Source organism: Jaculus jaculus, chromosome 3 (genome assembly GCF_020740685.1).
Source record: "Jaculus jaculus isolate mJacJac1 chromosome 3, mJacJac1.mat.Y.cur, whole genome shotgun sequence".
In the NCBI taxonomy this organism is placed as follows: domain Eukaryota; kingdom Metazoa; phylum Chordata; class Mammalia; order Rodentia; family Dipodidae; genus Jaculus; species Jaculus jaculus.
Window position 1 is genome coordinate 16,334,802 of NC_059104.1, and position 12,691 is coordinate 16,347,492.

The following is a 12,691-nucleotide window of genomic DNA, read 5'->3' on the forward strand; positions in this document are numbered from 1 at the left end:
TCTGTTGAAGACCAGTACCATAACTTACCAAGCCGCGCTGCCCAGCCAACACATTCTGGTTTCTAACAGATCTTTTCTGTACCTTCATCCACTAAGCTCACTCTAATCTACAAGCTAAATGTTACCAAGATAACCAGTTCCACTTCCAATTTGTAGAAAGAAAAAAAAAATTGTTTTAAGTTTATGTCCCTGCAACCCTGTTCCCATGATGGTCTACAGCATCTGACACACCTTTATGTCTTCCCAGTTCACTAGCATCTCCGAAAAAAAAAGATCTTTCACGTACTAGCATGGTATGGAATTTTTCATTTTTATTGTTTTTTTTTTTTTTGTAACAAATGTTCATTTCCCTTTTCCACTGAATACCTCCAAACAATGTGATTTTCTTTTGAAGTCCTTCACGCTTCAGGAAAGTCGACACCCATGCCGTGATTCATACTGGACAGTTTCTAGCAGGTAACACTGGTACCAGTTCTTACCCACTGCGTGAAACTTGGTTTTACCCTAGACCGTCCAAGCGTCAAGTCCTGGCTCCGTCGCTGCCTTCATTTCCTTCTCTGCGTGCAGGAGAGCAGAGGCGTGCAAACCACCAAGGGTGGCTTGAAGCTGGGCGTGTCAGGGCTCACAGGCTTGATGTCAGTGGTGACATGGGCATATTAGACGTGGGGCTGGCGCTAAGAATACATCCATGCTTTGTTCAGAAATCACTGGAACAGCTTCCCTGCCTTGACAAATGTCAGGCCTCTCAGTTACCCAATGCATCTCCCTACACAGGGGATCCTGGAAAGGAGCTCCTCGCTTCTGGGAGAGGCAGGTGCCACACAGGCTCCAGGACTGCCCCCGCTGGCTTTCAAGAGTCAGCTAGTGCCCACGGCCCCAGCTCAGTCGATTTCACGACCTGTTTCCTGTGGAGTCTGCTTTTTGTGTCGTCAGAGAAGCCCATGCAGCGTGGCTGCCACTTACAGGCCTGTAACATCTTGGCCCCACGAGCTCTTCCTCTAAGCCATCACTGTGAATGGCAGGCCTGACCGAGGCGTGTAGGAAATTCAAGCCAGTTCTACGCAGCAGACAATAACACGTCTGTTTAATTTGCACATGTGAGGAATAAGTCTCAGGCTGTCCCCATCCTGTTTACCAGTCACCATTCATTATGTGCCTCTGTCTAATAATCTAAGTAAAATGAGGAATGGGGCTCAGAGACCTAAAAGATCGAAAAGACCACCTTCTGAATACCTCCTCAACCTTTGTTCTTCATAGGTTCTCCAAAGGTATAAAATATACAAATCCTGTAAATAACCTCTTTATTTTTTTTATAGAAAGCCACAACAGAAAATGATTAGCATAACACAGTAAGAACATTTACATCCAATCCAAATCAACAAATTCTCCAAAGTCATATTTTCAAAAGCGTTTGAGGGTTAATTTCAGGAGGAGGGCCTTGGCGGGATCATTTTGTGAACAGTCCACCTTTATAAACAAACTCAAGATACAGCTTGCCAGCAGAGATCTTTTAGACATAAGCATTTTTGTCAAACTGTTTTGCTGGGTTTGTGGTTTTAAAATCTCCTTCTCCACCATGATACTTGGTCCGAGACGACACAGCAGAAGTGGGCCCATTGTATGTGTAACCCATTCTGAAAGGCAAAACACAAGTTTGGTCGACTCTGTTCTACACATAGGGCTGGAACGCTTCCTGTCTGTCACTAAGGTTTAAGTTTTCTTTTTGTTAGCTTTCCTCCCACCCCTGTCCTTAAGAGAAAGCTCAGTGTTGTTTCTGAGTGACTTGCCTGATCAAACAATCTCTACAGGGGCTGGAGAGGTGGCTTAGCGGTTAAGCTCTTGCATGTGAAAGCCTAAGGACCCCAGTTCAAGGCTTGATTCCCCAGGATCCACATTAGCCAGATGCACAAGGGGGCGCACGCATCTGGAGTTCGTTTGCAGTGGCTGGAGGCCCTGGCGTGCCCATTCTCTCTCTTTCTCTCTCTCTCTCTCTCTTTCTCTTGCTGTCTGCCACTCTCAAATAAATAAACAACAACAAAAAAACAATCTCTACAGAAGAAACGCGCACAACTTAATCATTCATTCAGTTATTGTTATTTTTTTTTTTAAAAAAACTAGTTTTATAAAACTCATCTTCCTGGAACCTGAGGGCTTTGGTAGCAACCTTCGTCAACAATTCCTGCCCATATGACAGTTACAGTGAGGCCAACATGCCTTCAATATTGGCTCAGATATAGTGATAGAAATAGTTTTAGAACAAAATGTCAAGCTGTAAAAAAGAAAGAGAGGGCCGGGCGTGGTGGTGCACGCCTTTAATCCCAGCACTTGGGAGGAAGAGGTAGGAGGATCGCCGTGAGTTCAATGCTACCCTGAGACTACATAGTGAATTCCAGGCCAGCCTGGGCTAGATTGAGACCCTACCTCAAAAAAAAAAAAAAAAAAAAAAAAGAAAGAAAGAAAGAAAGAGAGAGGAAGGAAGGAAGAAACCACCTCTATCAGTTGAAGATAATCTTGCTCAATTCTGAGATTCTGTAATTTCTGAGGATCACCTGAACACTGTGTCCCATAGGCGATGATTTAGAGTAATATACTGCACATTTAGACCATTGTTTCTTTTTCCTACCTGGGTGTTTTGTTGTTGTCGGATATTGAAAAGCAAAAGATGACACCACCAATGATGCACAGCGAGGATCCTGCCCATCCGATGAACAGAGCCGCCCCTAACTCATACCTGTGAGGACGAATCACACGCATCACAGCCTGGACTTGAGCGGGGCTGTGCCGCTGTTGGCCCGCAGTTACTGAATGCTCACCTTTTTTATTTTGCTGTAAGCTTAAAAGTAATAACATTTTTGTGTCTACAAAATGCTTTAAGTCCCCTTGAAGTGTTTTTTTATTATGTATTTATTGATTTGGGAGAAAGAGAGGGAGGCAGATAGAGAGAGAGAATGAGCGCACCAAGGCCTTCAGTTACTGCAAATGAACTTCAGACACATGCGCCACCTTGTGCATCTGGCTTATGTGGGTCCTGGGGAATCGAACCTGGGTTCTCAGGCTTTAGGGGCAAGTGCCTTAGCTGCTGAGCCATTACTCCAGCCTCTCTTGAAGAGCTTGTAACCTCCTTGCCATCCTGACAGGAAATGAGGTTGTCCAGGCAGGAGAAATCAAAGCCCGAGTTTTCTGACTCACAGGCACTTTTCCTCTGTCCTCTGCCTTCACATCCCTAAACATTCCACTCATTTCTGTTATTATTCTGCAGGGTAAACTGTGAAGGCTCCCTGTAATTAGATTAGGGAAGGCTGTCTTTGCTTTCATTTCAGCTCAATTCAATGGCAATCAAGTACCTCCTTGGCACCAATCGGGTGTGATGTGTCCCTAAAGGGACAGGGATAGAAACAGCATTGTTGGGCTGGAGAGATGGCTTAGCAGTTATGACACCTGGCTGCAAAGCCTAGGAACTCCTGTTCAAATGTCCAGGTCCCACGTAAGCTAGGTGCATGGTGACGCAAGTGCACAATGTCACACTTGTGCACATGGGGGTGAACACATCTGGAGTTCGTTCACAGTGACTGAAGACCCACCCTGGCATGCCCATTCTCTCTTCCTCTCTGTCTCTCTTCTCAAAAAAGAAAGAAAGAAACAGCACTGTCTTGCTACCAGTCCAGGGAGGTGGACAAAGACCAGCTTTCCTTCAGAGCCAACCTGTAATGAAGGTGCCAGTTGGCAGGCCACAAAAGAGGAATGAGGGCTGGAGATGGCCTTATGGTTAAGGCTTTTGCCTGCAAAGCCAAAAGACCCAGGTTCTACTCCCCAGGACCCATGTAAGCCAGATGCACAAGGTGGCATGTGCATCTGGAGTTCGTTTGCAGCGGCTGAAGGACCTGGCATGTCCATTCTTTCTCGTCTATCTCTATCTGCCTCTCTGTGTCTCTCAAATAAATACATAAAAGTTAACGAAGAGGAATGAGGTTGTCCCTCCGTCCCCCTTCCCTCAGAAATCGTCATCTGAAGGTAGGATGAACAATGCTCACTGAGAACAAAAATAAAGGTGGCAATGCAATAGCTGGCTGAAAGACTTCCTATTAGCTGAGGAACCCAAAGGAACAAGGAGTGAGAAGAACGTAGCCGGGCGTCCTCAGGTTTGCCTGTCTTCATCCTGCTGAAGTGATCACAGTTTATCTTCTTTTACACAAGAGGAGTCTCACTTTTATCCCATACACCTCCATTTCAAGGGGACGGGGAATCCCTCATGATGGGTTTCAGTATCAAATCATGCCAGGGGCTGGAGAGATGGCTCAGTGGTTAAGGTGCTTGCTGTCAAAGCCTAAGGACCCAGGTTTGATTCTCCAGTACCCACGTAAAGCCAGATGCACAAGATGGCGCATACATCTGGAGTTTGTTTGCAGTGGCTGGAAGGCCTGGCACCCATTTTCTTTCTCTCTCAAGTAAAATACTTAAAACCATGTCAGGATGCACTTTGAGCACTCAGAACCCATGCAGGAGATGAGGTAAGGGAAGTCACAAGTGAGGGGAACACAGGGGTTGACCTCTCCCATCCTGCTCTCTACTTGGAACCACTTGGAACGAGGCCCAGAGCCCAGCTTTGGCTTGGGTATCAGGGCCACACAGAGCCGCCCATGATTGAGCCTCTTCCCCTGCCTTCCTCCTGTGTCACTGTCTCTGCACCCTTGTCCCCAGCATAAGCAGTCTTCCTATAGCGGCAGCAAGAGTTAGAGCAGCTGGGACCCCCAGCCAGAGCAGGAAGAAATGCTTACAAAGCACCAGGGACGTAGAGCACTCACGCATGGGGTTAAGTCTTTAATAAATGCTGCCCTGTGGTCCCTCCTGTGGCATGTGCACTTGCTTACATCCCTGGGAAATCAGGGGACAGACAGACAAAGAACAGTTGTGACAGAACGAGTGGAGGCCAGTGCTTCATCGAGCTCTGGAACACAGAACATGCTCTCTGAAAACCCAGAGACTTACCCAAGGGCTGCCATGTGGTGAGGGCAGGCAGAAGGTGGACTGAAGTGGCAGAAACCACCTTCAGTCTACATATGCATGTGCATGGGCACCCCCCACCCCAAAATAGAGGACTAAGGGATAAAGTAAATACCCAGAAAAGGACCAGCCAGGTCAGGGATATCAAGTTGGGAATGTTTATAGAATAGATGTTCATGGGGGCTGAAGAGATGGCTAACAAGGCACTTGCTGCACACGCATGAGGGCCTGTGAAGGCCTGGTTCGCCCTGAGTTCAATTCCCCGTAGAAGCAGTTGGGCATGGTCACACAAGTGCAGCCCCGTCCTGTGGGCAGCAGAGACTCGCGAGTCTCTGGTTTCTTGCTGGTCAGCCAGACCGACCAAAAACACAGCAGCTTCAGAATCAGCGATGTGAGGAACAAAGAGACGCCTTCTCTGCCCAAGGGGTTAAGGCAAACTTAGCTCACAAAGGCTGTCGCTCCGTGGGAAGTCCCTCCCAGCAATCCTGAAAACCAAAGTTCTATTCCTGCGCTTGGTCAAGAGTCTCCAGTCGGCCTTCCTGCAGCCTGTCCCTAGAGGCCACGTCAGTTTTACATTTTAGCCAATTGGTAAGAATGGGAGGCCAGGCTCTGCCCAGTCGGAGTGAGGCACCGGACCCTCACTTCACCTAAGGGAACTACAGTCCGGCTGGGTGTGCTTGCCCACCGGAACCCTTTCTGGTTGCGCACCCTGCCGTACAAAAGCCTCTGCCTTGTGGAAATCCTTCAGAGCCGGTGGCCGTTGCTGGGAGCACAGACTCAGTCCCAGCAGTGAGAGGCTCCGTCTCAGAGACGCACATGACGGAGCAGAAGGAGGAAGACACCCGGCGTCCTCTGGCCCTCCTCCTATGTGCCCCTGAGGCAAGTGCTTCTGCACACACATAGATACACCACACCACCACAGCCATGCCAAAAATAAAAACTAAGAGCCATGAACATTGTGTTATTCGTCAAAAAATTACCACACACACCTCAAACCGTCACAGCTATACACACACCCACACACACACACACAATCATGAACAGTGTGTTGTCTAAAACGTAGATGTTCTAGATTTCCACTGCCAGACCCTCGTTCATGTTTCAGTGAGACTGGATACAGAGAAGGTGCACATTGCATGTCCATGTCACCCAAACATCTGTCTTCAGACACTTCCAGTCTCAGCCTCTGACAGCACAAGGAACGGACAACCATGTGGAGGACGTGGTCATTGGACGGCCACTCTAAAATCTTACTATCCATCCAGCCTTTCTCACCTCTCCTTCAACCGTACCTTAGTATTGCTGTTAAATGCAACATGCCTGAAAAAAAGTCTTGAGATTTTTTTTGTCTTGAAATAGTGAGCTCTACTGAAACAAGATGTCAATACTAGATGCCATATTGACTAAGAGTGATTGATTCTCTGTTAAGAGTGGCTGGATGAGGGCTGGAGAGATAGATGGCTTAGCGGTTAAGCGCTTCCCTGTGAAGCCTAAGGACCCTTTTCGAGACTCGATTCCCCAGAACCCACCTTAGCGCACGCGTCTGGAGTTCGTTTGCAGTGGCTAGAGGCCCTGGACACCCATTCTCTCCCTCTCTCTCTCTCTCTCTCTCTCTCTCTCTCTCTCTCTCTCTCTCTCTGCCTTTTCCTCTCGCTGGCTGTCGCTCTCAAATCAATAAATAAAAATAAACAAAAAAAAAATTTTAAGTGGCTGGATGAGGGACTTTCTTACTTGGGACCCATGCTAGGTTGTGGCTTTTCTACTTTACTTTCTGAAAATGAATCTTTTATAACTTAACAACAACAACAACAACAAAAAACCAGTGTCCAGGTAAGGGATAAAGATGACAGATGTTGTAAACTCCAGCTCAGCCGGGAATGTCACAACCGTGAATACAGTTGAGACCAGCATCACACCTGTGTTTTCATTAAGTCGAGCTATCTTTAAGCTTTCCGAAGGGATCCAGGAATAACAAGCTTGGCTTACGTTAATAACTGGCTCATTGATCCCTCCTTTATACACATATTTTTGACTTTTTCACATATACAGGCCCAGTTTCAAGGGGCGCATCGTCTCCTGTGGGTTATTGTTGCCAATCCTGCCAAACACTTGATAAGTCGCCTCCGTCTTGAAGGGATTTCAGATACTCTACAGTGCTACAGTTCTGATAGGTGATGGCTCGTCTGGTCGGTTCTCTCTCAGACTCTTTGTTCACGTGACTTCAGCTCCCACCTATCAGGGTGTGGCATCCAGTGAACACCGAGCTGTGTCACCGAAAGGCAGCACTGAGGAAAACAGCACAATACAGCATACACTACACACTGTTTCCAAGGCACGTCTCCTCCGCCTCCGCCTGGAAGTCTCTCTTGACTTTGGTAATGCCAAGAAGCTGATCTCAACACCTCAGGAAGATTGTCCAAATTTCAGATTCTCTGCTACAGGTCTTTTGTCATCTATATCCTCTTGGACCTGCGCCAGCAGGTATGATCTCTTTATTCCACCCCCACAATTTCTTCCTTATTCTGGAGGAATAAATATGGCTCAACATGGCATAGACCCATGACCAGCAAGGTGGAGACAGGCCTTGGTTTAGAGTCGAAAATTGTTTCGGTGTGATCAGAAGGTACTCCCCTAAGGCTTTAAGACCTTTGTCTCAGTGAATGTGACTTTAGTCAGCCAGGATTTAATTTTATCAGAAAAACTAAAACACAGATCAGGGCTGGAGAGATTGCTCAGTGGTTAAGGTGCTTGCTTGCAAAGCCTAAGGATTTGAGTTCAATTCCCCAGTACCTATGTAAAGCCAGATAAACAAGGTGGCATATGCATCTGGAATTTGTTTGCAGTGGCTGGAGGCCCTGGGGTGCCCACTAGCATGTTCTCTCTCTCTCTCTCTCTCTCTCTCTCTCTCTCTCTCTATATATATATATATATATATATATATATATGTATATATATATATACACATACATATGTATATACACATATATAGTAGCTGTCTCTTTCACTCATTCTCTCTCAAATTAATTAATTAATTAAATATTTAAAACACAGATTAACCTCTTAAAATTGCTGATGTGCCTGCACCACCCCCTTTTCTCCCTCCTTATCAATCCTCCCCCATCTCTCCCTGTAATGCACCTCTCTCTCTCTCTCCCTTCCCCTTTTCTCCCTTTCTCCCATTACAATAAACTATTGGGTCTAAGAATAAAACAACTCAAGCTGGGGAGATGGCTCAGCAGTGAAAGGAACTTGACTTGCAAAGCCTGCCAGCCAGGGTTCAATTCCCCAGTACCTATGCATATCCGGATGCACAACGTGGCTCATGTGTCTAGAGTTCATTTTAGCAGCAAGAGGTCCTGGCATGCCCATCTGTGTTCTCTCTCACACACTCTCTCTCAAGAAAGTAAATATTAAAAAAAAGAAAAAAGAAAAAAGAACAAAACTCCCCCAAGACAAGCTAGAAAGCTCTGAAGCGCTAAAGCATGCTTTTCAGTGTTGGCTGAAGTTGTCCTGTTCTCCCTGTGTCTAGAGCGGTCGGCTGCTGTTTGTGATTCTCATTTCACAAGAGTGGCAGAGCGTGACCTTGACGTGACCTATACTTCCACTCACAGCCTGGCCTTATAGCCTCCTGGCTATCCCAGCAAAGGTATTAAGGAACACTGTTTTCTTCACCTCCTGGTTTTGTCTTTCTTGGACTCAAATCCCCATTCTGAGCCGATTTGCCATCCAAGGGGCGCACCCAGGGTCATTACCTCTGCAGAAGTGGCATGTCACGTAGCGTGTTAGTCATCTCTTTGGGGTGGGAGAGAGAGGCAGCCCTTGTTCCCACCAATCTCGTAGTCTAGAGGGGTTAGTCAGATTTAAGCGAATGATTACAGTAAAGGTGATGACACTGCAATGCAATGAGAAGAACCTGCTTATGCAGATAAACATGGTTTTTCCCCAGATACAGACAAACGTGCTTCACATAAATATCCACGGTAATAACAGCTACATTATTGTCAGCTCACCCTGAGAATCGTGTGCGGGCTAAGATTTGCTTTTACCCATTACTAGTCAATCTTCATTACAATCCTGAAAGATTAGTATAGATATCCTTATTTTGCAAATGGAAAAACTGAACTTTGAGAGGTAAAATTACTTGCCCCATGTTTCAGGTAGGCAAAAGGCAGAACCAGGATTTTAAAACCCCTAACGTGACTCCAAACCCCAAGCTCTTACGGGCTGTCTCTTTTTTCTATGTACACCTTATCTAAGTAAACAATTTTAATCATCCTTTTAGAGACTCACTCTTCACACCATGCTTTTAATTCTCATTTCAGAAGGAGAGTGCTCTCCCTACCCGGCTCATTAAGTTTTTAGTGGCCCTAGAGTGGTAGAGTGTGGAATTTTTCCTAAATGCCCTGGGGTTGTCTTTTTACCCAGCATGAGAAGAGGTGTGGGTGGTAATTAAAATCAGGGCATACTGAGTAGCCCCTTCAAAAATAAAGCCAAAACCAGTACACTCAAGTGAAACTACTTCATTCTTTTCAGCTCCCCAGAAAAGTAAGGTGACTTCAACAAAGATCACAGAACTGAGAGCCGGGGTGATTTCACATTTGTCCTCTACTCCATTTTAATTGAGAATGAGCCAAAATAAGTATACCAGTTGCCTTAAGGCAACTGAATATGCTTTTGGAGGAAAAAAAAATGTTTGAAATCTAGAACATAAGCTTATGTGTTTTCTCCATTAATACGTTAGGACTGAACTCCATTGGCAAGCCAGCATGTTAGAGACCGCTGTCTCATGTAAACCACTTCCCCCATAAGCCAATGCATGGGTTTATCTAATGTAAGGTCCATATGACTGCAAGCTATAAATAAATATTCTACAGGGATTTACAAACACACGTTACCCCCCACTCCCCAGAGGCTGTGTACTCTGGAGTGTCTCAGTTACTAAAGTAGGCTGTTTAGAGTTTGCCTGTCCTACAAATGCCACAGTATCTGAGTCCCTTCTGGGGTAATCATCCCTCTCATCTGACTACCATCTTTCCCGCTGCCTGGAAGCCTCCCCCCTAGAGCACCCCACAGGATTTACAGCACAGTAGCACGCACCTTTCAAAGGGCAGCAAAAGTAGAATAGGAAAAACCGTTAATTCTACATGGGATCCTCACGAGATATTCTCCAATGTAATACGCCAGACTAAACACTGACTTTTCAATATTTGGTAACAATTCTGAATTATACACGATAACAGCTTTTCAGACATTGTCAATGTAGTATATTGTGATTTTCCACTAGGCTAGTGTAGAATTCTGGAAACTGTTCATAGCAGGAATTATGTGTTGATTTCCTCCACGTGCCACTGTGTAAGATGCTCTCGCCTTTCTACCTTCCTTTCTCTCTTTCTTCATTCCATTCTTCCTTTTCTCTCTCTCTCTTTCAAAAGATAAATATTGCAAGATTCCATTTGACTCAATGAATTAGGGGAGCAGTTAACTGCTACAGATTAATCAAGGAGAAATTCAAGAAACATACTCAGGCAATTGAGAATGCCAAGGTAAGTTTACAAGTAGATGTACACCTGTTCTTTTATGTTTCTGTTTTGTGTGTGTGTGTGTGTGTCTCACTGAAAGTTTGTAGCCTCTTACCAGTATCTCTCTAATATGTTATTTTCTTGATCCTCATAACATAGTACCATCTCTGCTATTCAGATGAGGCATACTACCGTCCCAGAGCAGCCAGGGCCCAGCCTTTACTCCTGACCTCCTCAGAGCCGCCTGCCTGGCTCACAGTGCATCAAGTGATCAAAGATGTCTTCACAGGAGTTCTAAGCCTGGCTGGTTACTCATGGACATTTAGAAACCATCCATTCATGACTAAATGTAATGTTAGCTGGAATAAATTATAGTTCAAAAGAAACACTTCCTGTCCCCAGAGTTACATAGTTTACTTCAAAACAAACCACTTATCTACATCAATGCCATTGCACTCCTCCATCGGGGTGAATAATCAGGGGTGGAGAGGGTACTGCCTTGATCTTAAGTAAGAATGATGTGCTAAATCATAACACAGAAACGATGACAATATGTTCGCAAGCAAACTCGAAGTTGAATAAATATCGGTACAGACAGGACTGTCCTTTAAGATAGATGTTTCCCAAAAGAGCCAATGCAATCCTGAGACCCTCCAGGATGGAGCCACAGTGCTGAGCTCTGGGCTCAAAACCCTGCATGAGTTTTTCTGCTTTCCAGCTTGGACTTGCAGTAAAATGCCCAAGCCAATTAAAGCGTGTCCTACATTCCTTCAGAATCCTTAACAGCCTGCCTGAAGACCTCTGGGAATCAAAGCAGGTGATGGGGGAGACTCACGCAGGATTACTGTTGATAAGCGTCCTGTGGTGTGTCTGCTCACCGATCTCCAAGTGCGTGCATTTCTAACTTAATGCTATGATACAGATGGCCAGAAATGAAGACAAAATGACCAAGGCTTGATACAGTGTCACACCACTTTCCTTCTGGACTTTTCTTTTACTTAAGACTCAAAAATCATAAAGCATGCTGTAACATTCCAACATACATTTCTATTTCTCTATTGCTCATCTTAATAGACTGTATGGCACCCTGCTGTGTGATTACAGTCTAGGTAAAGATCAATACCCTTCAAAATAAGAGCTCATGAGCTGGAAGGATGGCTTAGCAGTTAAAGTGCTTTGCCTGAGAAGCTCAAGGACTCAGGTTCAATTCCCCAAGACCCATGTAAGCCAGATGCACAAGGCAATGCATGCATCTGGAGTTGGTTTGCAGTGGCTAGAGGCCCTGGCACAACTTTTCCCTCTCTCCCATGCTTTTTCTCTCTCTTTCATGAATAAAATAAATCAATAATTTAAAAATATTTTTTAAAAAGGAGCTCATATTTTGTGGTATTTACTATGTATCATTAGGTATGGCTTTAAATAGTTGAAATATATGATCCCATTTAATTCTTTTTTTTTTTTTTTTCGAGGTAGGGTCTCACTCTAGCCTAGGCTGACCTGGAATTCACTATGGAGTCTCAGGGTGGCCTCGAACTCACAGCAATCCTCCTACCTCTGCCTCCGGAGTGCTGGGATTAAAGGTGTGCGCCACCATGCCCGGCTCTTTTTTTTTTTTTTTTTTTTTTGAGACAAGTCAACAGACTGCCTCTCTTATGAGAGAGAGAAAGAGGGAGAGAATTGGAGAATTGGTGCATCAGGATCTCCAGCCACTGCAATCGAATTCTAGACATGTGTGCCCCCTTGTGCACATGGGCAACCTTACACGTTTGTGTCACTGGAAAATCAAACATGAGTCCTTAGGCTTTGTAGGCAAGCACCTTAAACTGCTAAGCCACCTCTCCAGCCTGCCATTTATTTCTTATAATCACTTATTCTCATTTTACAGATTCAGCACACAACACAGAAACAAGCAACTCCTTCAAGATCACACAGCCCATGAGAGGCAGAGCTGGGCTTACTTCCAAGCAGCGTGGACCCAGGGTCCTTATTCTTAAACAAAGCGCTACACTGCCTCCTCTCCCCGTCCCCTTAACTGTTGCTCCTACACACAGACTGCTGTCTTTGCTTTCCTAGGGGTGATGCAAAAGTCTGTCCCATCAATGCTGGCCACCCACCCCTGCTATAAATGTCACAGAGCATGAACCAGCTATGGGAAATCTCAAAACCAGCAG

The 12,691-nt window shown here is 45.4% G+C and overlaps 1 protein-coding gene across 3 annotated transcripts in view; it reads right to left on the reverse strand.

Moving 5' to 3' along the window:
• Positions 1-332: 332 nt before the first annotated feature.
• The window catches only part of Cldn10 (claudin 10), a 122,849-nt gene continuing 110,490 nt past the window's right edge, over positions 333-12,691 (reverse strand). For all 3 annotated transcript variants that reach the window (XM_004651050.2, XM_004651049.2, XM_004651048.2), the window contains exons 4-5: positions 2,624-2,731; positions 333-1,634 (exon numbers count right to left, since the gene is read on the reverse strand). In XM_004651050.2, the coding sequence (XP_004651107.1) occupies positions 1,511-1,634; positions 2,624-2,731 (232 nt within the window). In that variant the 3' untranslated portion in view covers positions 333-1,510. The remainder of the gene's footprint in view (positions 1,635-2,623; positions 2,732-12,691) is intronic.